The sequence below is a fragment of the Furipterus horrens genome, unplaced genomic scaffold (genome assembly GCF_987537825.1).
Source record: "Furipterus horrens unplaced genomic scaffold, mFurHor1.1.pri manual_scaffold_2, whole genome shotgun sequence".
Classification (NCBI taxonomy): domain Eukaryota; kingdom Metazoa; phylum Chordata; class Mammalia; order Chiroptera; family Furipteridae; genus Furipterus; species Furipterus horrens.
In genome coordinates, this window is record NW_028327172.1 from 3,330,669 (window position 1) to 3,358,544 (window position 27,876).

Here is a 27,876-nt window from a genome sequence, read left to right on the forward strand (position 1 = left end):
TGAGTAGCTGGAGTCCAGGTGAGAAATGGGGAGCCTCCCACTTGGGGTGACTGCAGCCCCAAGCAGGCTGGGGCTCGGGCTCCCACACACTGCCTTTGAACAAACATCCTGGCGGTAGCTTGTGACGTGTTTCTAGTCCGTGTTCATAGATTAAGGAACAGAGACACAGGTGAGTTCAGCCCAGGTGTGGCTGACCTGCAGCCCAGGTGCGCTGACCCGGAGCCCAGGTGTGCCTGACCTGGAGCCCAGGTGCTTATGCTGATGCCCAGGGCTCTCCACCCTGCTCTGCTGGGGGGGGGGGGGGGCAGATCTCGAGTGAGTGGGCACAGCCTGCAGGGCCCCTCCGCTCATTCTACGTCTGACCTAACAGCCCAGCAGAGGCTGGAACAGCAGCCTTCTTGGGCACCAAAAAGCCCGGAAGCGCTGTTCTGGGGGCTTGTTGGCGACTCGCAGGAATGTTGCAAACAGAACTTCCTTCCCAGACGAGAGGAGTGACCCTCGCACTCTCCTGCCTGTGTAGCGTAAACCTGGAAACAAGGCCAGAGTGAGGGCAACACGCGCTCACTTGGGGTCACAGAAGGACAACTGTGCGGGAAGCTCGGGCTCAGGCAGAAGTGACAAAGGCGGGCGCTGTTTATGAGACGGGAAGGGGACCGTCCCCTCCCCGGAAGGGCGGTGTTTCTCTTGGTGCAGGAACACAGCGAAGCTAATTCCACAGAACGTCCTTAGTTGTCTGCCTGGTCGGGGAGTCACCGTGTCTGCTCTCCCGTCTTTGCAGACACTTCTCGGGGACAGTGTTGCTTGAGGCTCAGCCCAGATGCCACTGTCCCCAGGGTCTGAAGCATGAGACACCCGGGGCGGTTCCCCCAGGGTGGCAGCGCTGGCTCCGTTTGAAAGGGACTGCGTTTGTTATAGTTGTACATTCGTGACCTCAGGTGTGTAAAGGGTGTAAAGCTGCCGGGCGGGCTGCACACAGGACGCCCAGGTGCCCCTCCAGCACCCTGGGGAGGGGCGGCCCGGCACGGGGCCGCTGGGCAGGTCGCCTTGGCGGTTCCTCCCGGACGCCCCGGCCAACTGGTGTTCAGCGCCCTGTGGGACCGCTGCCGGGAAGGGCCCGGGGCCTTCACCACGCTGCGCAGGTCTGCGCCACGCAACCCGGAACTCCGCTCCCTCTGTGGTTCAGGTGGAGCAGAGACTCAAGTTATTCAAGATCGCGTCCGAGAAGCACCAGCACATGTACCGCCTGGCCATGACCGGCGCCGGGATCGACCGCCACCTCTTCTGCCTCTACGTGGTGTCCAAGTACCTCGCCGTGGAGTCCCCGTTCCTGAAGGAAGTGAGTTGCGTCTTCCTGCGGCAGCTCGTGCCTGCTCAGGGGCAGGACTCAGTCAGTCAGTGGGACAGCGTTATGGACGGAGCTGGCGTAGCAAACGGGTCACAGGGCTCTACTGTCACCCACTGGTGGCTTCAGGGACGCGTTTCCTCAGCTCCGGAAGGCCCTGCTCTCTGGTTGCCCCTCCTGACCTCCTGGACATAAATAATCTCCAGAGCATAGATAATAGTAAAATGTGCCAAAATCATAAGAAGTGACGAGCTCTGAGTACTCACCCCCTTTGTTGTTGATAGTGTATTTAATTTTAAGTTTATAAAATTTAATTTCTAGGGATGACTGTGTTTAACAAGCTGCCTGAAAGATTTCTGAGAACAGCCCCCATTGCAAATCCTTTCTTTCTAACCCTCGGCTGAGGATATATTTATTGGTTTTAGAGAGAGAGGGCGAGGGAGAGAGAGACACTGATGTGAGAGAGAAGCATAGATCGGTTGCCTCCCGTATGCGCCCTGACCGGGGCTGAAACCTGCAGCCTTTTGGTGCACAGGACAGGATGACGCCCCAGCCAGCTGAGCCACCCAGCCAGGGCACCGCCATTGTGCATCTTGATATGTCCGCCACCTTTTCTGCTGGAGACGCCGTTAGCAGGTGTTGGCCCCTCCAGCCCGCTGCCCCTGCCTGCCCCACACCCTGTCTGCAGGTGTCCTACCCCAAACAGCCAAAAACCGAGCCGGCCTGTTCTTGTCCCTCACCAGGGCCCCTTGGGGACAGGCGGACGGGATTGGGAAAAGTGTCACTGGGACACTTCCGTGTTTTCCTCACCAGGTCCTGTCCGAGCCTTGGAGGTTATCCACCAGCCAGACCCCTCAGCAGCAGGTGGAGCTGTTTGACCTGGAGAGGAATCCGGAGTACGTGTCCAGCGGGGGCGGCTTTGGGCCGGTAAGTGAGCGGGTCTCTGGGCGCAGAGCAGGAAGCCACGGGGCCAGGATGGGCCCGTCCCCCACCGCTTCGGGCTCGTCCGAGTTCAGAGCCCTGTAAGGGAATTCCTGCTGGTTATTAATGCAGATCCCCCCCCATAGCATTTTTATTTTATTTTTTATTAATTTTATTTTTTATTGAGAGTCTGAATTTTAAACAGCGTCTTGGATGGGGGGCTCGTTCACCCTTAGTGCCCGGCCCATCCCCAGTAGCTTTCCAGAACTGCGACCTTTGCCCTGAAGCTCCGTGAGGTTTCCCAGCTGCCGGGGGCAGCATTTGACACTCTCACAAAGGCATCACAGAGCGGACGAATAGATTGGCGAGCCTCTCCCATGTCTTTTCCGAGGCTACCGGGAATCCACTGATTGACCGCGTCTCTGAAGGCGTTTCTCTACACATCTTCCCCCGGGTTTGGGGGACCTATTGTTGCCGAGCCAAAGCGGTCTCCCTAGTCTGGTTGTTGCGTTATTTTAGTAAAGCCAACACAGGACAAATAGCCGTCAGTTGTCTTGACATCAACACGAGGTTTGGTCACGGTCGCCGGTTTTGGCCACAGAGCCCATTTTGTCACGGGTACGATCCCCGCTGTGGAAATGAGTCAGGCCCTCATTCCTGAAAATCCTCAGTCATTGGCTTGAGTTTTCTACCTGCAACTCTGCTTCTGCAGGTCAGCTGGGCTCCCTTAACCCTTTGAGTGCCACGCATAATTCGAAATTTGGATCAACATGAGAAAAAATGATATCAGTATGTAACCTGAGGTACAAAAAAAGAGAACAAAACATAAAATACGAATTATCCCATTGTTATTTACGTTTATAGCCATCGGAAAAAGAGTCGCTGGGAGCAGCGCTGGCACTTTTGGGAAAATTTGTCTGTGTCGCTCACAGCGACGTTGGCACTCAGAGGGTTGAAGACACAGCCCTGAGATGCTGCGGAGCTGGCGCCTTCCCATCGTCACCGCATCTTCCTTAGGAAAGGGATCGGCCACATTCCTCTTGGTGGCCTTGCTGCCTCCACTGGGAGGCGCTGCTTCCCACCGACCGCCCTGGCCCTGGCGCGGCTCAGAGAGCCGAGGGCCGCGGCGGCAGGTGTGGGCGGTGGCCTCGCACGGCGGGCATCGGTGGCAAGCCGCTGGCGCGTGCCTCGTTGCCAAAGCTTAAGCACCCACTTTGCTCTGCAGGTGGCGGACGACGGTTACGGGGTCTCGTACATCCTGGTGGGAGAAAACCTCATCAGCTTCCACATATCCTCCAAGTTCTCCTGCCCTGAGACGGTGAGAGCAAGCGAAGCCCCTCCCGGAGCACCGGGGGGTTTTATCATTTCCTTTAAACATTTTTTTTGATTGATTGATTTTAGGGATGGAGGCAGGGAGAGAGCGCGCGAGAGCGAAACATCAGTTTGTTGCCCCACATATCGATGCGTTCACGGGTTGCTTCTTGTAGGGGCCCTGACCGGGGGTCAACCCCGCAACCGTGGTGCATCGGGACGACGCTCTAACCACCGGAGCTACCCGGCCAAGGCTGTTGCTTCCTCTCCTTCCTTCCTTCCTTCCGGAGAGAGGGAGGGAGAAGGAGAGGGAGAGAGACATCCATGTGTGGTTGCCCCTCACGCGCCCCAACTGGGGATCGGGCGAGCAACCCAGGCATGTGCTCTGTCTGGGAATCGAACCAGCGACCCTTGGGTTCGCAGGCCAACAATCCACTGAGCCACAGCAGCCAGGGCTTGTTTTCTTTTTTAAGGGGAGCATATCCTTCATTTGACAGAAAATTTCAATTCACTTATGTACTTTTACTTGGTTTACACTTTTATAAATTAATGAATTTTGAAATTCTGTTAACCTTGTTCTTAAAGAAATTATCTTCTGGGGTTCAGTGTCTAGGTTGCTTGTAGCAGTGTTTTAAATCTTAGTGTCGGGGAGCTTGTGTAACTTCCCGACCCTGGAGCATTGGAGTGTGGGCGAGGATTAGTGTGCACACGCTAGGAAAGACATGTATGACCAGATGGGGTCTGCGGTGTTCTGTGGACGGAACGTGTGCCCTCCCCCCTAGCATGGCAGTGTTAATCCTTATGTACACTCTCTCCTTTCCACATTGTGTATTGCCTGACAAGCAAGGCCAAGTTCACTGGCAGAAATGGGAATTCATTTACTCATCGTGTTTATGCGGGATTGAAAGCCTTGACGTCAGGGAACGCTTCCGATCAAAAACGCACGGCACACACAGCCTGTCACCCTTGTTAGCCCTCAGCGTTTCTCCAGAACAGATAATGTAATGAGTAAGGCATGAAGTGAGACTCAGAGACTTGGCAGAAAAAGAAACGCTAGTTCTCTGTTTGAGTCGTATTCCGGGGAAGAGGCTTGACCCGTGGGAATCACCACATTGTAACTTTGTTTCTTTGTTTTCCAATGAAAGGATTCTCATCGCTTCGGGAAGCACCTGAGACAAGCTATGACTGACATCATCACTCTGTTTGGGTTCAGCTCCAACTCCAAAAAGTAATTCCCGAGACAGCCACTGGGAAGGAAAATGAGCTCTTCTGATAAAAACCAAATGAAAAATAGCTATTAATCCTGATCGTAGTTCAGGATGAAAAATTGCTCTAAAAAAACTCAGAAGTGTTCTTGCCGTCAAGGGTTTGGTGTTTTTTTGTTTTTCCAAAACAGCAGGCCCCACCACGTGACGTATACCCCACTCCTTGTAGGCAGGTCCCGGCTTGGGGAACATTTGAGGACGTGCCCCCCGAAGTCTCTCATCAACCTGTGTTTATTGAGGGATTAAAATACCGTGGGGTGTGACTTCGCACATGTGGGGAACAGTCTCACTTCCTCAGTGGCGACCCTGTACCAGGTACCTGTGGGCATTTAATTGTGTCAGAGTAGTGTAAACATTTGTTCGTCCAGAGAGAAGAGCCTCAGCTAACAGCTGACATACCTGTAACACACTAACTGAAATCCCTGTGCTTTCGGGAACAGTTCCCGTCCCTGCGGTACCAGTCCTCGTCTAGCTCGGTCGTACGTGTCGGAAGCACGCAATGGGCGTGTCTCTAGCTTTCCTGACCTTGCGAGGGTTCCCAACCCAGTGCCTTAAACACGGAAGGTCCTAAATGGGAGGGAGACCAGATGGAAGGTTTGCTTTGTAAATAAATAAATGGAATTGCAGGCATCTTACTCTTAATCACTGAGTGGTTCGCCCTAAATAGGCATCTTCTGTGGCTCCCCACCCCCTAGAAAGCCTGGTTCCCCCGTGGGGGCGGCTCTGTGGGTGCCCTATCCCACTGCCTGCCGAAGGCTGGCGTGCATCAGAAACGGGGAATGTTGGAGAGAATGCTCAAATATCACACGTCTGGGGCAGTCCCTGCCCAGTCACGTGTGATGTGTGTCAGCAGTACTGCTTGCCCAAACTGATGGCAGGTTGACCATGACCTCTGCCCCTGAGAAAAGAACAAGACTAGAGAAAAGGGAAGAGGAACCTCCAAATGGTCAGAAGAGGGCAGCACGGATGCACCAGGCAGAGCTTTCTAATTCCACCCGGTGAGGGAAGACCCACTCTGCTTCCAAAGGAGGAGGGGACAGTGCGCCTGGTCATCTTGGTGACGGGGCAAAATGTCACAGGGGGTGAGTGCTGGGTGTAACACAGCCCACCCTTCAGAGAGGAGTGCCTTATGGAAAGAGGGTGAGTGACCAAAAGCGATCATGCACTGAATCGTCTTCAGTATTTAATGTAAAAAGAAAGGATCCTGGAGTGAGTGAGTACCCACTCTCTGGGCTGTCATGACAAGCTTGGCCATTCCTTTAAACAACTGTGTATTTATTTTTCTGACCACTTTGTCCCTGCTGGGCTTGCCTCCGGGAGAGTCCCGCACTTGGGGGACACAGGACAGGGCTGAACTCCCGGAGGAGAAGGCTCTTGCCACAGAGCACGTGAGGGTTTTATTTATGTCTGGGTTGTCACGTAAAAACCCCACCTGCTGGGCCAAAGATGTTTTTCTCTTAAAAGCAAGAATAAATAAAAACAGGAGAAAAAAAAGCCCACTGTATGAAAAACCCCTGCTCATCTGTGGTACACAGTCCGGGAGGTATGGGGACATAGCCCCTGTGTCGCGGGCAGTGTGACCCCCAGTCAAAGCCCACCAGTCTCCCAGAACCACCTAAATGTGCGCCATTGACCACTGACCAGTCTGTGTTACCTAGCGTTCAAATGTCCACATGTTAGCACTCAAATACACTTGGGCTTATCTCTCAGGTTTTAAATATTTTTGCAAATCAGTGCAGTTGTCAATGCAATTTTTATATTCCTTAAAAGACAGAAGAGTGGATTTTTACTGTACAGGTTGAAAGGAAAAGGTAAGAGTATAATGTGTTTAATTTAATTTGGAGCAAGCCACGGTCTTACCTGAGCGGTGGTTTGAATTTGTTATCTGGACTGTCCATTGCATGTAAATACAATATGCTCTTCTGGATGTAAATCTTAGAAATGCAGTATGAATGTTGTCATTAATAAAAACATTAATCCCGGTCTACCACAGTAATTGTTTCTGTCTCTTTTGTTCTGTTACTAAGGAGGTTATAAGTCAGGGACCAAGCTCAGGCGCTTGGGACAAAGGTAAGAAACCAAGAAAATGCCCCAAAGGCGGGGCTGGGCAGAGTGCATGTGCCCTGGCTGAGAAGGAAGACTGCTGGGTAGGGCTGTGGACTTCCACTGCACCCATTCATTCATCCACGCCCCTGTCCTGTGCCTAGAACAGAGCCTGACACAGGAGCTGCTCAGTAAGCACCTGTCCAAGGAATGCATGGATTCAGTCTTCGCAGCAGTTCTTACCGAGCACCGACTGCCCTAAGCACTGTTCTAGGCGCTGGGAACACAGCGGGGACCCCGCCACGCTCTGACTGCCGATGGAGATCAGGTTCCAGGGCCAGGAGGTAGAGAAGCAGTCCTTTGGCTGTAAATGTCCAAGGCAGATAGGGGACCGTGGTGGGTGGGTCAGGCAGGAGGAGGGAACAGTGGCAGGCCCGGGAAGGGGGGCTGATTGAGCCCCGGGTTCAGCCGAGTCAGACCCAGCAGGGCCGGAAGAGCAGTGAGCAGCAGCAAGGGTGCGCCTTGGCATGGGGGGGCGGGGTGCCTGCCGAACGCTCCGCCTGCCGCGTGGGAGGCTGCTCAGTGGAGCTATCTGATGTGCCAATGAATGAATGAATGGGGGCGGTGTGCTTGCTCAGGCTGTTCAAGCCACTCACGTTTCTACGTGGGCTCTTGGGTTTCTGTTAGCTGCCTGCTAGGTCGCTACAGTCTGGGGAGCCCCAAGTACACTCTGCCCTGCCCTTGACCTCAGCTGAGTTCAGAATGATGTGATTATTCCAGCCATAAAATTAGGGCAAAGCCATCTTCACACATATGTATGCAGATCCCAGGGAAAGGGCTGAAAAGACTGCATTCCCAGTGACCCCTCTTTGAAAGGCAGTGTGACGGGGGACAGCGTGGAGCTCCAGGGAAGGTCAGCTTTATCTGATGTTTAAATATTCTAGGAGGGTTTATGTTTATGTAATTTAAAAAGGAGCTATCCGAGTTTTCCTCTGAAGCCACGGGAACCCTGTGTGGAGTCCTGCCCTGGAGATTACAGGTACCGGAAGTGAGTTCTCCAAAAAGCAGACTTCATTTCAAGTCCGTTACGTCTGTGATGAACTAGTTGCTGGGAGTGTATGTTCGGTCATGACGTGGCGGGAAAATTCCAACAGTGATAATTTCATAACATTTCTTTTGAACTCCACTTCAATATCCCAGAACACGTTTTCAGATAAGTCCTAGCACACTTAAGGCTGTCCGTTAAATTTGGGATTTCTGAACCGCATAAAATTTTCTTGGGATTTCTTGGTGCTGAAGTGTATAGCTCAATAGTAGTAGACAGTGTTGCTGTCTTGGTGACTGTTTGAAAGTTTAAATTTAAAAGAAAATGAAATTAGGAAGTTGATGTTTTACATTTTAATTTTCACCCAAACAATACTAGCACGTGAAACGGCACCTGAGAGTTCTGGTGAACCCCTGCCTACCCCAGCACCCCGCTCCCAGAATACCTTTCGGCTCTGTTCCGTGGGATTGGCAGGTCAGACCGTCACCCCAAATAAGCTTACACTTCTTGCAGTGCTGACTTCTGTGCAGAGTGGATTTGGCTCACTCCCCACCCAAAGTGTGCGCTACATTAGTGTGAGTTGTATTTGTTCCTTCTGGGTCTTGCCAGACTCCATCTCACACACACACTCACACGCACACCAGTTATCAACGCTGGGTTGTTCAAATTTGACTAGGGAGGCCCAGTTTTCGGTGACACATGCCAAGCTCCGTCACCAAGGATGTGAGGTGTATGCCCCGCTGGGAAAATGAGGGCGCAAGCCGTGGGCTCGCCTTCCGCTCACGGCGCTCCCGGGCCGGCTCTGCAGACCTCCGGAGCAGAAAAGGTGTATTGGAAAGGCTAAGGTCAGAAGTCAAGCTAGGGTGTCCCACCAGCGCTGCACAGACGGGCCTGGGGCCTCAGTTTCCCCACCTGAGCGCAGCAGTGTCTGCCCTTCCCTGCCTGCCTCCACGCGACGGCCGTGCCCTGACCCCAGTTTGCTCTCGGCGCGCCCCGCCCCGCTGTCACCGGCCTCGCACCTCCCGGGTCCCAGCGTCGCACACGCTTTCGCCCGCATCCCCCCTCCCACTCCCCGGCCCCGCCCCGCTCGCGCTCACCGACCTGCGCGCCCCACGGGCCCCTCCCACCCGCGCGCGCGCCGCGCTCCAGGTCCCGCCCACTGCCTCGCGCCCCGCCCCGCCCTCTCCTGGTCACGCCCACTTTCGCCCTGACTCCGCCCCCTCCCTCAACAGTCAACGGCCACACCTGCGCTCCCACCGCCCCAAGGCTGTAGGTGCGTCCCTCTGAGAAGGCTTGTCTCGTCGTCCCTCCCGACCCGAGAGCCCGGCCGCCGTCGGGTCTCCCCGGAGCTCCGGGCCCGGCCTCGGGTCTGCGGACGGGGAGGGTGACACTGGGCCCCAGGCCAACCCCTGGGGGCGGCGGGACACCCTTGCCCCCATCAGCCCGCGGGCCGCGGTGGGCGCAGCGCCCGCCTCACCTGGCCGCGCCGTTGCAGGTGCGCGACTCCGCGCTGATCCTCCCGCCGGGACCGAGGCCCCGGCAGCGGGCATGGACGAGGCCCCCCTGCTCGGCGGAATGCCGTGTCCCGAAGATGAGATGGTGTCCGACCTGTTCAGCGCAGAGGGCGTGTTTGTTTCGGAAAACGTGCCCCTGGAGGCCCCGCTGGTGCTGGGGGCCGAGGAAGAGGAGTTCCACGGGTTTCCAGACCTGTTCCTGAGCGCCGCGGGCCCCAGAGAACCCCTGCTGCAGGCGTTCAGCCCCGCGCTGAACCCCGACGGCAGGAACGCGGTCAAGGCCACGCTCCTGGAGGATGGGAACGAGGGGGAGATCCTCGGGGAGTTCCCGAGTCTCCCCGAGCTCGACGCCCTGCAGGACGCGGCTCTGGCCGCCGCACCGCCCCCGCAGGCCTACAGCGTCCACCTGCTGGCCCCGCCGCTGGCCCCGCACCGGGGCGCTGCCGCCGTGCCGCTGGGCGCCTGGGCCCTGGACGGAGCCGCGCACCCCGGCCTCCGGGTGATTCCCGTAAGATCCGCGTGGGAAGTAGGCAGAGGACTCCCCCACCCCCGCCCAGCCCTCCGCGAGCAGCCCTGCTGCGGTCTCTCCTTCCCAGCAGGGTGCGCCCCTCTGCCGTCCGAGATGCACCCCTAGCCGGCCGAGCGGGCCTCCCTGACGGTGAGGCCTGCCCCGGGCCCGGGTTCCAGCCTGGCGGAACTCTGCAGAAGGCTGCGGCTGCAGGGAAGGGGCTGGAACGTGCGGTGCCCGGCCAGCCGCTGGGCCTGGCTTTGGGAAAGGAGCCCTGTTTGTCCACGTGGCTGGTGTGCGGGAAGAAATGCGGTGTGGCTGAGGTTTCCCCTGCTCACACTTTATTCCCCGTCCCTTGTGTTTATAACGCTTCGTTCTTGGAGCACATCAGTTCCTGCCGGTGCTCGGCTAACTGCCCCCTTTGTGCAGAAACCACTGGTAATTCTCTGCTCTGTTCTTGCTGAAACGAAACAAGTTTTTTGTTTTGTTTTTTAAAGATTTTATTTTCATTTATTTTTAGAGAGAGGGTAAGGGAGGGAGAGAAACGTCAGTGTGTGGTGGCCTCTCGCACGCCCCCAACTGGGGACCTGGCCTGCAGCCCAGGCGCGTGCCCTGACAGGGAATCGAACTGGCGACCCTTTGGTCCACAGGCCGGTGCTCAGTCCATTGAGACACAGCAGCGAGGGCCACATTTGCTTTTACGAGAAGCAAAGGGTCCCAAGGAAATGTATGCTGGCCCCGTTATACCACTTGGTGTCATAAATTAAGCCTCCGTTGAGGTGGCCGGGTCTTGACTTTGTCCGCAGCCATAGCTGGTTTCCTTTGAGCACAGTCACAGCTCCTGGGCGTGAAGGAGAGGCTGGGGCCTCCGCCACCCCTCATGTGACTGCGGGGAGCCCAGGGCAGCGAGTCCCCTACCTTCACCCCGCAGCGGTCTTCCCTGGAGCCTTGCTCAGACGGCGTGGGTGTGAGACAGCGTTTGCTGACGGGCCAGACGCGCCCTGGCATCTCCTGCCCTGGGTCCCAGCGCAGCTCCCTTAGAAACACCGTCTTTGCCGAAGGACTTGCCTGGCCTCGCTCATGGACAGCTGGGCAGGCGGAGGTTGGGGGGGCCGTTCCCTGTGAGTGGCCTGCTGTCATCAGGCCTCCTTGTGTTCCTATCAAGTTTAAAAATCATGCCAATTTTAAAACCCTTAATTCTGATTTTTTTTTTAACAGAGACTTTAGTATTTTTAAAATTCCATCAGCTTTCAGTAATGGGTTTCTCCCTGTCCTTGGTAATACTGCTGGCGTGGCGGCCGGGGAGAGCAGGGCCCTGACTACCCTCGCTGTTTTGCGTTCATTATTGTCCGGGGAAAGCTCTGTTATTGAATTATAACTATTACTAGCAAGGCATTATAAGTGACATTATAAACCCCACTGAAACAGCAGCAGGGGTTTCGGGCTTCACGAGGAAAACACAAACAGTCGCCCAGAACCTTGCATACCGCCTGATGAGCCTGCGCTAAGGCTGGTGTTTAAGGGGCGGCATTTCCAGGGGACCCCATGAGGCCACCAGCCCCGTTAGGGCGGGGGCCGCGGAGCAGCATGAGGGGCGCCCGACGACCCAGGGGTCTTCTCGGGTACTCACGCCGAGGTCCCCGTCAAGGTCGCATCTCGCACCCCATGCGCAGATGGTTTGGGTTCTCGGAGTCCTCAGACCCCTGCGAGGCTGGCGGGAGCAACTGTTGCCCTGCAGGGAGAGCAAGCCGAGGACGGGAGCAGGGAGGGCAGGGTGCCCTTTGCTTTAACCGTGTAACTTCCACAGAGAGGTTTCTAGTTCGCACAGCCGCCAAGCGCAGTGTCCGCGGGGTGATTCCTAAAGTAGCAACTGCTTTTTAGGTGGAAGTAGAGGAAGGCTTGGGCACTGGTACGAGTGAGAATCCGGAGGCGGCTGCCCTGCTGAACCCGCCTTCCCAGGAGCCCTGCAAGTTCCCGGCGTCGCAGGAGGCAGAGGACCCCTCTGGCGGCTCTCGCAAGGACACCAACCCCACGGTAATCACACCATAAAAAACGCGGCTCATCCCGTCAGATGCGAGCCCCTCGTCATGGGCTCCTAACCAACAGCAGGACCGGTGACCTCAGTCACTGTTCTTCCTTCTGCTGGACCAGCATCTCTGGCTGTGTCGTCTGTCAGGACGGACACCATCAGAGCCTTCCTGGTACTCCTTTCCCCACTAAGGCTCTCACTTCACCTGACCTCAGCAGGTCCAGTGAGGACTGGACATGGCTGTGGTTTTTAACGATAGTGACCACGAGTGCCATCGGTCAGCGCAGACCCAGGCTGGCTGAGCTGCCTGCTTGGCACGGTGGTGGGAGGGCGGGTGGGGCTGCAGGGCAGAGGCCACTCCCTCCTCCCTTCCTGCCCCGCAGTGCCTAGTAATGCCACCTCTCACTCCTCAAGGACAGGCCATCGGGGACGCCGCGCCTCAGTGCTGGTTTCCTGTGATCCTCTCTCAGGTCGGTAGGGTGGGCGTTATTTTCATCTCCGCGTTACGGGTAAGAAAACATGTTGCCCTGCCAGCTCGGAATGTGCGTGTGGCAGGGAAGAACAGTTGTCATGAAATGAGAGAATAGTCTAAGGATGTGACCAGCTACAGCGATGGAGTCCAGGGGACAAAGTCTTCGTTAGAATTAACTGGAGTGGAGTGGGGCCGGGCTTGGGTACCCGGCCCACTCTCTGCTCATGTAGCCCCTGGACAGTAAGGGGCACCATTCCCTGCTCTGTCCCCCAACGTCACAGGTCAGGCACCTGCAGAGAAAGGCAGGGGCAGGACCCTCTATCAGCCCACCCTCACGTCTCACGGAACATCTCACTCCCGGGAGCATGTTTTTGTAGAAAACAGACCTGCAGTTTGCCGTTTTCCATGGAAACCTAAATTCTGGATTGAAGCCACGTTCTCAGACGGAGGTTTATGTAGGTTCATATTACGGGCTAGCTTTGAGAAACGACATCCGACCACTCCCTGTCATTGCAGGTGCCGTGCCAGCTGCGAGGGGGCGCGCCAGTGCTGTGCATAGACGGCTCCGGCACAGGGGGGCTCAGAGCTCTGCAGTGGGCTCCCCAGGACCCCGGCCTGAAGAACCCTGCGCCGTCAGGTACAAAGGAAATTTAAAAATTGTCATATATAAGCTGGTGGGTGAATATGTTTACCTTCATATGTAGAATAAAAGTGAAACAGGTAGTTAGGATGTTAAGCAGGCAATTTGCAAACTTCATATTCCCTAGTAGTGAGCTAAGGGTAGAAAAATCTCTTTCTGGGTGAATTTATGCACATTGTATTGATTGTCTCAAATTCTTGGATAGCGTCCTCTACTGCCGCTAGCTGCGGAGGGCATTGCGACCCGAACAGGTCACGATCCACACCAACAAGTGCCTGTGCCCAGAGCTGCCTGGGTTGAAGCATCAGCCTTTCCCAGATTGGGGGGTGTGGGGGGTGCTGACTGCTCAGGTGTGGTGTAAACTAACATTTAATGTCAACATTTTTATATTATCACATTGAGCTGAAATAACTGTATCAAATGCTGATTATCTGACATCCATTTACTCAGAAGCTTCTCCAAACTGGCACAATAGTAATAAAGAACACATGCCCTGGCTGGTGGGGCTCAGTGGATTGAGTGCCGGCCTGTGAACCAAAGGGTCGCAGGTTCGATTCCCAGTCCAGGCACAGGCCTGGGTTGCAGGCCAGGTCCCCAGTTGAGGACCCCTCCCTTCTTCTCTCTCTCTCTAAAAACAAATAAAGTCTTTAAATAACACGTAAGTACTTGATTATCCCGAAATGCCTGATGAGTGATTAAAGATTAAAAGGATTGTGTTTATAGATGTTAAGTCATGAATTCTTGAAAACTAGGCATTTCTTTGTGAGCTATAATTGTGTTACTCCTCTAACTCTTGGGTTAACCAGGACATTTTCTTATCAGATGATTCACTGACCTTCCCAAAATTCAAATTAACATTAAACCCACATGTCACTTAAAGGGACCTTTGGAGTCCCGGGAGCAAAGAAACGTCGTGGCTCCTGTGCCATCCTGGCCCCTTTATCCAGGGACAGCGAGGCCCCTAGAAGACACTGCCTCTCCTACGATGCGGAAGCGGGGCTGGGGCTTGGCCCCGCGCAGCCCCGGACCTGGGGCTCGCTGCCCTTCCTTAAGCCGGAGGAACACCTGTCACTTCTAGTCCTTAAGTGGTTTGGTCCAAGTAGCCCAATAAATATTTCCGTCCTGGCCCCTCGGGCTGGAAAGAGAACGCGCACAGACTGGAAGCGGTGCTCCCGGCGTCCAACAGGGGTCGCTGTGCGATTTCAAAACTGAAAGGCCGCGCTGGGGACGGGCACCGCCGGCCGGACGCTCAAGCGGGCGTAAGAAGTTAAAAAAAAAAAAATTGTCCTGGAAGGATTTTATAGAAGAGAAACGTAAATAGAATGAAGGTAAGTTTAAACGGCTTTGCACGCGATAAATCCATGATACAGTTTCAGTCTTGGGCTCTGTCCCCTGCGCAGGTGGCAGAAGAGCAATATTGGCATCACTGACTTTGCTCCGTCTTCCTTACAGATGGCCCCAGGCCAGTGGCTGCTTTGGTAGGACGCCTTTTGCCAGTACCAGCAAAATTAAACCTCATTCCACAGCAAGTGAGTTGTTATTTTAATTTTAAAAAATACAATTGGGCATTATTGTCTCTGGAGGTGTCGGGTGTCAAAGTTGGGATTTCTCACGAAATGCAGTCTCTCCTGCAGTAAACGCTGCCCCGCTGCGTCAGGCCGGGGGAGGGGCGGAGTGAGTCCCAGACACGCCCCTCCGTGAAACTGTCTGGGCCGCTCCCACGGCCTCCAGACCTCCGTCCTGTCCCACTGCGAACCTTCCTCGGTGCTATGGGAATGCTCACTTGAGATTTTAAATGCTTTTATGATTATACTATAGTATGCATATAGCAAATAAAATTATAAGACAAATACTCCCTTTTCCCTGAGTCTGGGTGTAAAATGTCACCTCCCCATCAGCGCCTTCTGTAACTCCCAGCACAGGCAGCCAGTCACTGTCCCCGGCAGCTGTTTTCTGGGTGCGTGTGTGCGCGCACGCGTGTGTGTATGTGTATGCGTTCGCGCACGTGTGTATGCGCGCATGCGCGCACATCCACCAGGGAATGCGAGCTCCGCAGCAGCAGGATCTCCTGAGTGTGTCTGTCTCTGTGAACTGAGCATCAGAACAAGCCTGGCATCATCCCCTTCAACCTGCGGTGCAGGCCTGAGCACCGAGGTTCCACCGCCAGCCAACGAGCAGTGGGGGCAGGGTTCAGTGGGAGTGAGGCGGGTTACAAGTTTAAACACGGCGGCCTGGCGGGCTCCACCAAGAGGGGTACTTGATGGCGGTGTTGAAAGCCAGGAGGGAGTGAGCCGTGTGGATCCCACGTGGAGAAGGGTCAGAAGGTTGGGGACCAGCGCAGCACAGGGTCATGCCCGCTGTGGGGACGGCGAGGAGGAGCCCGTAGGAGGTGGAAGGAGGCGGAAGGACCGTGCCTGTCGGCGGGCTGACAGCGCTGGCGCGGATCGGGAGGGCCGGCGAAAGCGCGAGGCAGCTACTGCAGTCGCCTCGGCAGGCGGCGCTCAGCCCGGTGGTGGCAGGGCCGCAGGTGGGACGTGAGACGGAGGAGGGAAGGGTGCCCAGATTTTCCGCCTGAACAAGCGAGAGAGAGCTCAGGGGGTGCGAGTCTGTGGGGGAGACTGTCCATCTGGATACGGAGTTGGAGGCGTCCCTTAGACATCCAAAGCGACGCTGCTGCCTAGAAGTCTGGGGCTCTGAGCTGGAGGGAGGAGGTCAGCGCTCAGGTGGGACTTAATTAAGGCCATGAGACTAGAGATCTCTGAGACTGTGGGTTTGCACTGAGTTAAACATTTGTTAGGGAGTAACCGTTCCTCAAATGCTACAGTAGTCAGGAGGGGAGAGACTGTTCTGAGTTCAGGAGATGAATGAGTCCCAGCCGTGACCCCGTGAGCCCCCGATGAGGAATTTGTCATGAGCTGCACCCCCCAGCCGCCCCCGCCCCCACCTTCCCCTCCTCACATCTCGGCTCAGAAAGGCGCCCACTGGCCTGCGCTTCCTCCTCTAAGATCTGCAGAGAAATGTCCCTCAGGGCCACCCGCCTCCCCATCTTTCCTTGGCTGTGGTTATTCTTGTCCCCACTTTGGTTCCCCTGACTTCTTTTAAGTTACTTTCTTTATCCTCACCCAAGGACATGCTTATTGACTTTAGAGAGAGGGGATGGGAGGGAGAGAAACATGGATGTAAGAGAGAAACATCCATCAGTTGCCTCGCGCAGACGCCCAGATCGGGAATCGAACCTGCAGCCTTCCAGTTTAAGGACCACACTCCAGCCAACTGAGCTCCCCTGGCCAGGGCTCTTGGGGCAATTACTTCAGCACTGCCTTGGCTGCGTCCCTAGAACCCCGCTTCCTCGCCAAACCCCCAATTCTGTGTATTCTTTAGAGCCCCGCCCCTCGAAGTGTGCGGAGTGGGCCAGCAGCCCGGGCGTCACCTGAGAGCTGGCTGGGAACGCGGCTCTCGGCCTGCCCCGGGCTCGCTGACGCAGAACGGGCATCTCAGGGGCCCAGGTGACGAGCGTTTCCTTTCTCCACTCCCGGGGGTCAAGCGCTGCTGGGGAAAGCCACGGATTCTAGCAGAACATTGCCCTCCATTTACTGCCTACGTGGTCCTTAGGAGACACTTCCTTTTCTCTGCCTTCCTTTGAGGCTAAATAAGCAGAAGAGGGGAAGAAATGGTACCTGGCTTATGCAAAAAACTGCCTCAGCCCTGAGGACTGTGAAACCCTTTCCCCAAAAGAACAGCGCTCTTCAGACTTCAGGGGGAGACGCGGGCCGACAGGTGTCTGCTGGCTGTGGAAGAACCATGTGGTGGAGTGACCTGTGAACACCCCCCTCCTGTGGACAGTCAGGGACAGCAGTTGGCTGCCGGCCAGGAGCGGGATCTCGGGGCTGAGGTCCCTGGGCCACTCAGGATTTGGGCAGAAGGAGCTGGACCAGGGTGGTTCCTCTGTGTTCTCGGGCCCCAACAAGCCGTGGTGACACACAACTTAAAAAGAAGCCAAAGAGAGAAAATGAGGGGGTGGATAAAACTCTATTTTCCGGGGCTACACTTCTTAAATGAAGCTTATTTTTACATTTCAAGTTTTCAGGGGAGGCAGGGCAAAGGGACAAGGACAGGGTGTTAACTGTGGTATAGACAGAATCTCAAAACCTGCATTTATCCAACACCTCTGATTTCTTCAAGCTCCTATAAGAGGAGACTCGGACGAGCGGTGACCCTGCCGGCCTTTCTTTCTGCTTTCCCGGGAACGTCGTCTGTGAGCCATGTTACCGAGTAACATAAAGAAAAACGAACGGGAACCAGGAAAGCAAAGGGCATGGATAAAGCAGAGATTGTGCCGTTGCTTTTGAATGTGTTAAAATTGGCTACAAATACTTTTTGACGAGATGAAAAAGTAACAGTTGCTAACGAGACTTCAGATGACAAGATCGCTTATGTTACACTAAGACTATAGCAATAGTGGACGTTCTTAGTTAGCAGAAATGTGTGATTGAGTTTATTTCACAAGATGACGAAGATTCCACTACAGTGTCCTGGGCACAGCTGACAGCTGTGTGTGCACGGCCAGCCTGTCGGTGGGCGGGCCCTGCGTCTGTCACCCCTCCCTTGGTCCCACAGCCAGGCCTGCTGGCAACCCAGCGCAGTCACCCCGGGGACAAGACCCAGACGAGGCTGCAAAGGGATTGTGACGTAACTCTCTGGGAGGAAAGGGGTCCTTTTTCTCTGCATGGAGGCGCTGACTGGGTGGGACTTTTAAAACATCCGCTAACTCCGAATACACTTGCCTTGACCCCTACAGCTCAGTGAGGGAGCCTCACTGTCCTCGGTCAACGGGCCTGCCTTCCCCGTGGGATCCGCTCTTGCAGGACCACCCAAGATACCTGTGGCCGGGTAAGGACTAAAGCGACCACTGGCACTCTCAGACTTGAAGAGGCTTTCTCGGGTACATTTGTGATTTTCTTCTAAGTTATAGAAATTGGCTTTCCCTGCGACCTTTATGAGCTCTAAAAGATCTTTTGCAGTAAGCAGTGCCGCTAACATCGCTGCCTCGGCGCCGGGCTGGGGCTGCGGGGCACGTGGGGCTCGTGTTGCTGGCGAGGCCCCCACACGCTCTGCTGTCTGGGCTCAGGGTTCCGGGGCCTCTGCTTCCGGTTCACGTAGATAGGTTCACACCATCTGTTCTATTTCTTTTTCTTTTCTTTTCTTTTTTTCGACTGTCATCAACGTAAGTAGCGGCCTGGCAGTCACTTACCGTGGATGGTGGCCTTCAGTGCGCCTCCGCTGCGAGGTCCGCGCGTGCTCTCTGGCAGGAGCCAGCGCGCAGTCTCCGGGCGGGCATGGTGGCGCTTCCTGACGGGGACCTCGTCTTGCTGTTTTCAGAGGGTGTCTAATTGCGACTAGTTACACTAAGCCAGCTGGTTGAGACTCCCCGCGGAGTTCACCTCTTGCACTAACGGTGGACAGTGTGGCCCTTTCCGCTCGTGGGCCCTTCGTGACTTCTGGAGCCCCCTGTCCCTGCCTCCAGCGGCCCGGGGCTGCAGTCTGTGCCGCCCGAAGGGAGCCAGACCACAGGACCCCGGGGCGGCGGGCTGCGGGCGCCACGCTGGGCACGTGCTCCTCGGGGCCCGGGAAGTGTGAGGAGGGCGGTTTGGGGCCGCGCAAGGCCGAGTTCTGGGGCCTTGTGGCCGTGAGGCGCGTGGGGCTCCGGGGTGAGCAGCCGCCCCCTCCGCTGGCCAATGGCCGGAGCTCTGGTGCGTCAGTGGGTGACTCCGTCAGTGTCGCCAAGGCAGACTGTGGCGCCCCCTCCCTGCCTCCTGGGGGGGCGCTGCCCCGCACTCCCTGCTGCCATCATTGTCACGGTCTGCGGTCTTCGCTGTAGGGTTCTCTTCCCCTCAGGAGGCGCTTATGTGCATGTCTCAGAGTACCCAGACGTGTGTGTGTGCACATGCATGTGTCTGTATGCATGCTTCTAAACTAAATCTTGTCAACTTCACGTTTTGTTTGTACCGTGGTCAGATGGGTGCGGCCATCTGATCTCAGGTGTCTGCCGTTGATGGAGACCTTCCTCCTGACCGAGTGTCTGCTTCAGCTGTAAAGGATCTGCATTCACTTCGAGATGCGAATTCTCTCTTTGTGGCCTGCAGTTATCTACCCATGACTCGTTTACTAATTTTGTTGTTTAAATCTGCTAAATACTTATTGAATTTTGTGTCATTCATTTGTTTTTCATAAAAGTGTGCTAAGACCTCTCAACTGTAAATCTATTTTTTCCCTATAGTTCCACGTTGGCTTTAATATTTTGAGTCTGTCTTACGAAGGCACACAATGCCATGACGTTATGTGGCTTTGGGGAGTTTTTCCATGTACTCCTGCATCCTGGAGCTCTTTGGCTTGAACTGTTTTTTGTGTGACACTCACGTTGCGCCCCACGCTGCCTCTGCTGCTGCGTCAGGCCCTCCTTTATCTCCATGTCCTTGATCTTTCTGTGTGTCTGCTGTAAGCCAGGCGTGGCTGGACTTAAAAACCAGCACGTCCAACAACCCAGGTCTTTAGTGGGCTCGCAAGCCCGCTAGCGTTCTGCCTCACTATTGATATATGTCCACGTGTCTGGACTGCTTTAGTTTTTGAAGTTTTAACATTTAAGGTTTTTTTTTTCTACTTAAATGGTTGCGTCCATATGTACGTCTCTGCACCTTGCCTTTTCTACTGTGGTAGAATAAGCGTCATAATGTTTACCATTTTAACCCTTTTCACGTGCACAATTTGGTGACATTAATGCCATTCGCAATGCTGTGCAACCAAATGGCTTGAACACCTCCCCGCGACCGCCCCTCTCCAGCCCGGTGACCTCTGCCTTGCTTGCCCACTCTAGCTGCTCACGTACGTGGGACCGCACGCTGTCTTCCATTGGCGTCTGGCTTCCCGCAGCCCAGGTCCGTGCGCGTGGGGACGTGTGTCAGCGCTTCGCTCCTTTCCAGGCTGAGCAGCGGCCCGTGCTGTGTGTGGAGCCCGTGGGGCTGTCCACCCCTCCGCCGACGGGCACGTGGGTGGTTCCCCCTGTGCTGGTGTGCGCAGTGCTGTCATGGACACGGGTGTGCGAGGGTCTGCTCGAGGCCTGCTTCCTGTTCTTCTGGTTGTGTGCCTGGAAGGGGGACTGCCGGGTCACGTGGGAACGCCATGTTTAACTTTCCCAGGAAATGCCATGGTGTCTCCCCCAGCGACCGCAGGTTTTCGCTCCCGGGACGGTGGAGTGAGGTGGGTGCGGGGGGCAGGCGTGGACCCATGGACAGCCAGGGCCCCCGACACAGCGTGGGACGCAGTTGACAGCCAGGCACAGACGGTTCTGCAAGGAAAACCCACCCCTGAGGGTCTGCACTGTCCTTCTGTCCCCAGCCACGTCTGCAGCCTCCGGAGCTCCGGGGCACCGGGGACAGTTCCTGGACAGGTTCTGCCAGCAGAGCAGGGGCGTAGAGCCCAGAGTCACATGTGCTTCCTCCTTTCTCTGTCACTTGTCCACCCCCCCCCCCCCCCCAGCCTCTAACGGTGACGGGCGCAGTAAGCTGAAGCCTAGGAGCAGGCGCGACCTGCAGGTCCCGCTAGATAGTCCTCACTCCCAGTCACAGCCTGCAGTGTGTTGGGTGGCTTGGGACAGTGGATGGGAAGATGGCTCTTTCTCACCTGACGTTTCCACCCCAACCTGCTCCTGCGTTCCCGGGGCGGCAGCCGTGGGGGTGGGCAGGGCGACCAACACCGACGGACACTTCCAGGAAATGGCTTGGCTTTGCAGACTCCCACATTGGGAGCCAGTGGTTTGGACTAGTTTCTCCTTCTCCTGTGAGTCACTGGAGAACGTCAGGCTGAGGGGTCAGTTTCCACAGCGAGGTCGTGTGGGCCGCATGTGCCAGCCGGCTCCCACGCGGCCGCTCTCGCGCTCCCGTCTGACTCTGCCGTCACGCCTTTGACACGCCGTGCTGTTGTTTCTCAGGTGCTGTGACTGCTTTGCCCGCGGCGACTTCTGCAGCAGCTGCAGTTGTAATAATCGCTGCAGCAACTTACGTCACGGGATCGAGCGGCTTACGGCCGTTAAGGTAACGTTCCCACTGAACACGTGCGTTTTAAAGTGTTGGAAAGTTCGTGAGATGTTTGTAAGAACCAGCTTCGATCTGGGAAAACCCGAGGTGCTGAGTACCTTCTGAATGCGACTGTTCCCGGGGGTGGGGACCCAGGCCCAGGACCGGGTGAGCGCGTCCCCCTCCACCGGTGGGGCATGGCTGCCGAGGCTGGGGAGGTCCTGGTTTCAGGCCGTGCACAGGTCTGCTCTGTCTTGATTTGAGAGATTTGGGTCAGATGTGCTGCAGAGAGGCCCGTGCCGGAGGCGTGCAGTGTGCAGAGGTGTGGCTGGTCAATTGTACAGAGAAAATGGGGGAGCCCTTGGCCACTTTGTGGTCTGATCTGTATCCCTGGGCGCTCAGTGAGGGAGGACGCAGGCTTCCTTCCCAGGTCGCCAGCCCCGCAGGTTGCTGCTGAAGGCTGGTGGGGGGCTCACAGCGTCCACCCCTCTCCTCTCTGTGTGCCCAGAGCCGGGAGGGTGTCCGGCAGCGGCTGCCGGCGGCTCCACACATGTCCTGACGCCCCCAGGTTCACAGAGGGCAGTTGAGGGCCATCGCCTGTGGACTTGAGACTGTCCTACTGTGCCCTGATTGGTCTGCTTATTTTTTCTAAAATAATTAATTCCCCACTTGAATGACAGACAAACCAGTTGAAAATCTCACACAGCATCAGCGCAGCCAGGCCTGCAGGACGGAAGTAAGCAATGGCGCTCCTGACGCCAGTACAGCGTCACTCCCACAGGGGCAGGGGCACCGCCACAGTTCAGAGGGAGGAGCTTTGTTGACAAAGTGCGGCGTCCCCGTGTGCTGCTGGCAGGACTGTCAGCCGGTACAGTCGCGTTGGAAAAGTGTTTGGCAGTAGCTGCCAGAGCTAAACCTTTGCGCGTATTATGACCCAGCAGTTTTACTCCTGAAAGGGTGGCCAATAGAAAGGGCCTGCATGTCCACCAGAGGCTTACAAGAATGCCCGCAACAACGTATTCGTCAGCCCCACAGCCAAGTGCCTGTCCGCGGTCGAATGGGTCAGTGCAGTGAGGGGTAGCGACAATGGGATCCTGGACGTCAGCAAGAAAGGAAGACCCAGAGCTGCGTGCGGCCGCGCGGGGAGCCGCCCTGGCGCCGCGCTGACAGGGCCCAGATGGGCCTGGGAGCGCACCCTGTGGTTCGCAGACGTGAAGTCCAGCCCAGGGCTGACGACAGCAGTCAGGGTCGGACTGTGGCTCCCGCTGCGGGCGTGTCGGTTGGGAGGAGCCACGAGGGAGCCTCTGGGGGCTGCAGTATCCTCTGACTTGACCTGGCGGGGCTTACCCACCTGCTCAAATTCACTGTGCTACATCCACAGACGTGCCTGTCCACTGACCCTCGTCCTGTGGCAGCCTCGCTCCAGGCCAGGGCTGTCCCTGGCCTCCTGCAGCCGTGGCCCATCCGTGGCTCAGGCCCCGGCCGCCCACCTGTGGGCAGGGTCGCCGCAGTGACTGCTGTGTGTCTTGGATCTTTATAGAGGGCATTGGATCGCTGTGCTGTTACAAGCATGTACAGAACTGTGTGTCCACATAGAAGGTAGATAAATAGATTTAAAAAATTTTAAAGATCTTTTCAATTTATTTTTAGAGGGGAATAGAGGGGGAGAAACATCAGCTGACTGCCTCTTGCACGCCCTCATCTGGGGACCTGGCCTGCAGCCCAGGTCTGCGCCCTGGCTGGGCATCGAACCGGCGACCTTTGGTTTGCAGGCCAGTGCTCAATCCCCTGAGCCACACCAGCCAGGCCCAAAACTTAAATGAGCTGGATAAAAGGCAGTCATGGTGCATGAGGAAGACATGGCCCAGCAGTGAGACCTGGACTCAAGGGCCTTGGAATCAGATACTGTCTCTTGCCATCTGGTGCTCAGTTTCCCCACCGGTAGGGCAGCAGCAGTCGTGCGTACACCACGCGCTCGCTGTGTAGGTGACATGCACACCAACCCCGGAGAAGCTGCTGGAACACGGCGCCTGTTCAGCACATGGGCGCCGTTAGCAGAGCACCGGGCTCCCCCGTCCTCAGGAAGAGCCCCAGAAATGCCAGCAAGAAGCGTGTCCACGCGGACACAGTGCTTTCCTCGGCCTCTTGCCCGACGGTGCATCCTCTGCAATAAATATGTACACCCTGGAAATCAGGGAGAAGCAGCGCCTGGAGAAACGGGCCCTGAGTGGCCTCCCGCAGGTCACGGGCTAAAGCGAGACAGGCAGAGCCGTGCCTTCTCAGCGACCGCAGGAGGCCCCTGCTGCGGCTCCGCCCAGGCCCCGGCCAGGTGACAGGACAGGCACTGAAACGAGGTGCCTGGACCAGTTGGGCATTTTCTGTCCCAGGCTTGTCTTGATAGAAACCTGGAAGCTTTCCAACCAGAAATCGGGGCAGGAAAGACGGGAGTGCGGAGCCCCCCATGGCCGGGGCGCCCCTGCAGGAGGTCGGCTGCCTTCGGAGCCGCTGGAGCGCGAGCGGGAGCGCTGCCCCCCCTGCGGGCGCCCGTGCGGCCCCGGCGTGGCCTGCAGGCTCGTGGCTGAGCAGCAGTACGGCAACCGCAACGGAGGCAGAGGGTTCAGTTTCTCTCTTCCAGGTCCTTGCAGGGCGCTCAGTAACCTGTCCTCGTTTCCTTTTTGTGTTTTAAGATTTATTTATTTTTAGAGGTGGGAAGGGAGGAAGAAAGGGCGGGAGAGAAACGTCGATGTGCAAGAGAAACAGCGATCGGTTGCCTCTCACACCCCGCCAACCAGGGGCCTGGCCCACAGCCCGGCCTGTGCGTGGCTGGGCTGGAAACCCGGTGGTCCCGGGGCCGGCTTGCCGACCGCCCCCAGGACCAGCACAGACCCAGGCTTGCTGGGCACCGGGAACCACCCTCCGTGGGTCAGATTCTGCGGCCAGCACAGCCCCTGCTGCCTGGGGCGGGCGGAGAGGGGAAGCCCGCTGGGACCGCCTAGCCAGCTGCCTCGAGCACTCAAACCCCGGTCAGGGGGGCGCTTCCCTGGGGTACCCAGCGGAGGGAGGCAGAGAGCATGAGGGCACCCCTGGGGCCTCGCCACACATCCCGCCACAGCCTTCCGAAGCCCCTCCCCCTCCCCACAACGGGGACACGCAGGGACGCGCACTGGGCTCTGCTCATATCATAGCTTTTCTTCTGTATGAAAATTGCAGATTATGTATGCATACAAATATAAACAGTTATTTTAGGTGTTTGTTGTTGTAGTGCAACCTAATTCCATTTCTGTTCCCAGGCCAAACTTATGTGCTCTTCTATTTGCAAGTGCACTGGCTGCAAAAATTACAAAGAGAGCCCCAAAGGGAAAACCCTAACGGCCAAGCCTAGCCACATGGCACCCGGAGGCACTGACGGCAGACTTCCGAAACTCAGAACCGAGAGGTGGGTGGTCTGCACCCGTCATGCCGATGGGGAGATGCGGGCCGGTTTGAGAGGAGGGTCCTCTTATATGTGGGAAGGAGCGTCCGTGCGCGCGCGTTTGTGTGCGTGTGTGCGTGTGTGTGTGTGCGTGTGTGTGCGTGTGTGTGTGCGTGTATGTCAGTGTGTGTGTAGGGCAGTACCAGGGAGGGCAAAGCGGGTGCCGTCACCCCTTCCAGACCAACCCTGACCACGCGCCCCCCCCCCCAAGAGGCCCCGCCGCTTTGTCCTGTCTGTCCCCTCAGCAAGGGCCCCACAGGGGTCGCCAACCGGCCACCGACCCCCGGGGGCAAACGTCCCAGGCTCGTCGCGGCCTGCAGCAGCAGCACAGGCGCTGGGACCCAGGCTGTGAGCTGGGTCCCCGGCCGCTGGGTCTTTCCCCCTTTAATTATTTTGAGGCCACAGGGTGATCCTAGTAGGTCTCAAAAGTTGAGTAATGATTTTACTGTATATTGGACTCGATTCATCCATTTTAAACAAATGGCTTTGCGTTCAAATGCCATTGATTAATAGCATTGAAGCTCCAAGTCCACATTTATTTGGTCAGAGAGGCATTAGCAGTACGTGTCATTGTGACCTGCAGAGGTCTTTAGCAGAAAAAGTTCACCAAAACATGGCTGAATCTTCTGTGAAATGGCATGTGAGAGTGTCACCTCCTCCATGGGGACCGTGTGTGTCCGATGGGGCAGCTGAAGGCTCCAGGCATTGGACTCTGGCCTCAGAATGTGGCAGCTCCTCTTGGCCGGGGCAGCTCTGCTCTCTCGCCCTCAGCGAATGCTCCTGCGTGTTTTAACCAACCCAGCAATTTCCTCCACTTTCACCGCCCAACACTGTTTAGTCCTCGATCAAGTTTCCCTAAAGCTTTTCAGAGCGAGCGCCACCGGACCTTAGCTGTCCGCTGCGCTCAGTGAGGACGGTGGCTGGCCCGTAGGATCAAGTACAGCTGCCCTGTGGCCCTTGGGGGCATTCAGAGGCCAGTGTGTCCCCAGCGCGGCCATGCAGACCCTGCGCAGAGCTTGGCCCAGGTTCCTCTGCAGGCGCCCCTCCCGCCCAGCCGGTGGCCGTGGCCGTGGCCGGAGCCTGGGCCTCTGGGTTTGCAGGTGGATCTAATTTTGGGGAAATGTAGAATCTGCCTCAGGAGGAAGGTCAGGAGGCTGGCTGATTTACCTTCCTCTATATTTTTCTTCTAAAAGTCACCCTTGATATTATTCCAGTGACTAGCTGCCAATATCAGGAAGATGACATTTGACTTTTACCGGTGACAGTCTTTAAAATGCCACAAGTCTGTCCCTGTGCACACAGGTGGTATTTAAAAGCAGCGGAGCCTCTGACCGTGGCTAACGGGTGCGTCTCCGGCAGGCGGCCCTCGCGCATCACCTGGGAGGTGGTGGAGGCCACGTGCGCGTGCCTGCTGGCCCAGGGCGAGGACGCCGAGAGGGAGCAGCAGCCGCCGGGCCGGGCCCAGCAGCTGGTCCTGGAAGAGTTCGGGAGGTGCCTGTCGCAGATCCTCTACACCAGGTTCACATCCAAAGGGCTGACCGTGGAGTAGAGCAGAGCCCAGCGGGACGTGGACACCCGGAGGGGACACACGGAGGAGAGGGCAGTTTTCGGGACGCGAGGCAGGTGTGTGTGAGCAGCCAGGTCCGCTGGGTCAGGCTCTCCCTCCGCATCGGGCACTCGGGGGGACTCGGTCTCTGAGGGGTCGGCCCCCCAGAGCCCCTTCATGAGGACATAGCCATGTTGTGGGACCAGGGGAGGGAGCTTGGGGTCCTGTGACCCTGGGAGACCTGTCTGCACCGACCTCAGGGCCTGGCGGGCAGACCCGGGGCCTGGAGAGAGAGGAAAGTCCAACCCTGCTGACTCCATCCCCCTTCGGGAATTTTTCTCCAGAGGCATCTCTGCATAGAAAGCCATAATGATTTCCCCCCGAAATTAACTAGAAATAAAGTCCCCCGATGGGCTGCCAGACACAACTTACAGCCCCTAGGGAACCACTGAGTGCCCTGAAGGACCTGAGTGCAGACATGTCCCCAGCGTGACAGGAGTGCTCCGCCCTGCCTGAGACCCGGGACACGCAGGCCGCGGGCTGCGGAGGCCGCACGCTCCTCTGTAGTGTTTTGAGTGTGGGACCGAAAACGATCTAGTTTCTTACGTGTTTGTATTTGAAGAGTGGAAAGGCTCTGTTCTCCCGTTAAATTCTCCCTAATTGTTACAGTAGTGCCGTGGTGGGTAAGGATGGTTAAACTCGCTCGTTTGCAGAAACCGGCAGGTAAGATCAGCTGGTATGTTGACTCTTTGGGTTCCATTGTAAAGCAAAGAGGAATAAAAATTCCAAACGTCCCATTGTTGTGATCACCTTGGTGACAGAAAACGCGTCTCCTTGCGCCTCTGTGCGCAGCACCTGCCTCTCAGCGGCTGTTCGGAAGCTCCTCGCGCACAGCAGGGCTGGGGGGCCCGCGGCCGGGCCCGCGGGGAGCAGGGGCCGCACGAGCGGTACCGGGAACGGCTTAGTCCTGAGACTTAACTCTTCTCTGCTGCAACGCCGTCCCCTGTCCTGAGCCGGATTCCGAGGCAAAAGCCAGGGTCCCAGGAGCGGCGCCCATGGCCTTGAGGGCTGCCAGCCCCACAGCTGCGGTGACGAGCAGGACAGGCTGCTGCCATCGGCCCTCAGCCCCGCCTCACCCCCGGGGCTGGGAGGGGACCCAGCAGTAGGGACGTTGTGACTCCTTCGTGGGGCTTCCCCGCAGCACTACTAATGGCAATATCCGCCGGCCACACGGGTAATTAAAATTTCTAGTTGGCATATTTTGTTTTATTTTATTATTATTTTTATCGTCACCCGAGGACATGCTTATGGATTTTAGAGAGAGGGGAAGGGAAGGAGAGAGAGAGGGAGAGAAACATCACTGTGAGAGAGATACAGCGATCGGGTGCCTCTCCCCCAAGCCCCCCCTGGGGACCGAACTTACAACTCAGGCATGTGGCCCGGCCGGGAGTTGAACTCTCAAGGCTTTGGTTTACGGGACGGCACTCCAACCAGCTGAGCCACACCAGCCAGAGCCAGGTGACACGTTTTAAAAAGTGAATGGAGGAGACAAAGTTGGGGGAGACGAGGTCGGACAGCTGCAGGATCTGAGGTTGCATGAGGGGGATGAGGTGTGCCCCCCACCCCCTCCAAGAGTGCTGGTGCCGGCCCAGGCAGCTGCCTGAATCAGACACTGGGGCAGAGCCTGGTGCCCCCCAAG

General features: G+C 56.7%; 2 protein-coding genes across 3 annotated transcripts in view; both read left to right on the forward strand.

Moving 5' to 3' along the window:
• The window catches only part of CPT1A (carnitine palmitoyltransferase 1A), a 49,901-nt gene extending 43,070 nt beyond the window's left edge, over nucleotides 1-6,831 (forward strand). For both annotated transcript variants that reach the window (XM_090257420.1, XM_090257409.1), the window contains exons 16-19: nucleotides 1,184-1,336; nucleotides 2,156-2,269; nucleotides 3,489-3,581; nucleotides 4,720-6,831. In XM_090257420.1, coding sequence (XP_090113546.1) covers nucleotides 1,184-1,336; nucleotides 2,156-2,269; nucleotides 3,489-3,581; nucleotides 4,720-4,806 — 447 coding nt within the window. In that variant the 3' untranslated portion in view covers nucleotides 4,807-6,831. The remainder of the gene's footprint in view (nucleotides 1-1,183; nucleotides 1,337-2,155; nucleotides 2,270-3,488; nucleotides 3,582-4,719) is intronic.
• Nucleotides 6,832-9,475: 2,644 nt separating this feature from the next.
• TESMIN (testis expressed metallothionein like protein) lies at nucleotides 9,476-26,180 on the forward strand. The gene is made up of 8 exons (XM_090291761.1): nucleotides 9,476-9,949; nucleotides 11,831-11,983; nucleotides 12,967-13,087; nucleotides 14,543-14,619; nucleotides 17,889-17,980; nucleotides 21,075-21,177; nucleotides 24,450-24,595; nucleotides 25,991-26,180. The coding sequence occupies exons 1-8, from the start codon at nucleotides 9,476-9,478 to the stop codon at nucleotides 26,178-26,180; spliced, it is 1,356 nt and encodes a 451-aa protein (XP_090147887.1).
• Nucleotides 26,181-27,876: the final 1,696 nt, after the last annotated feature.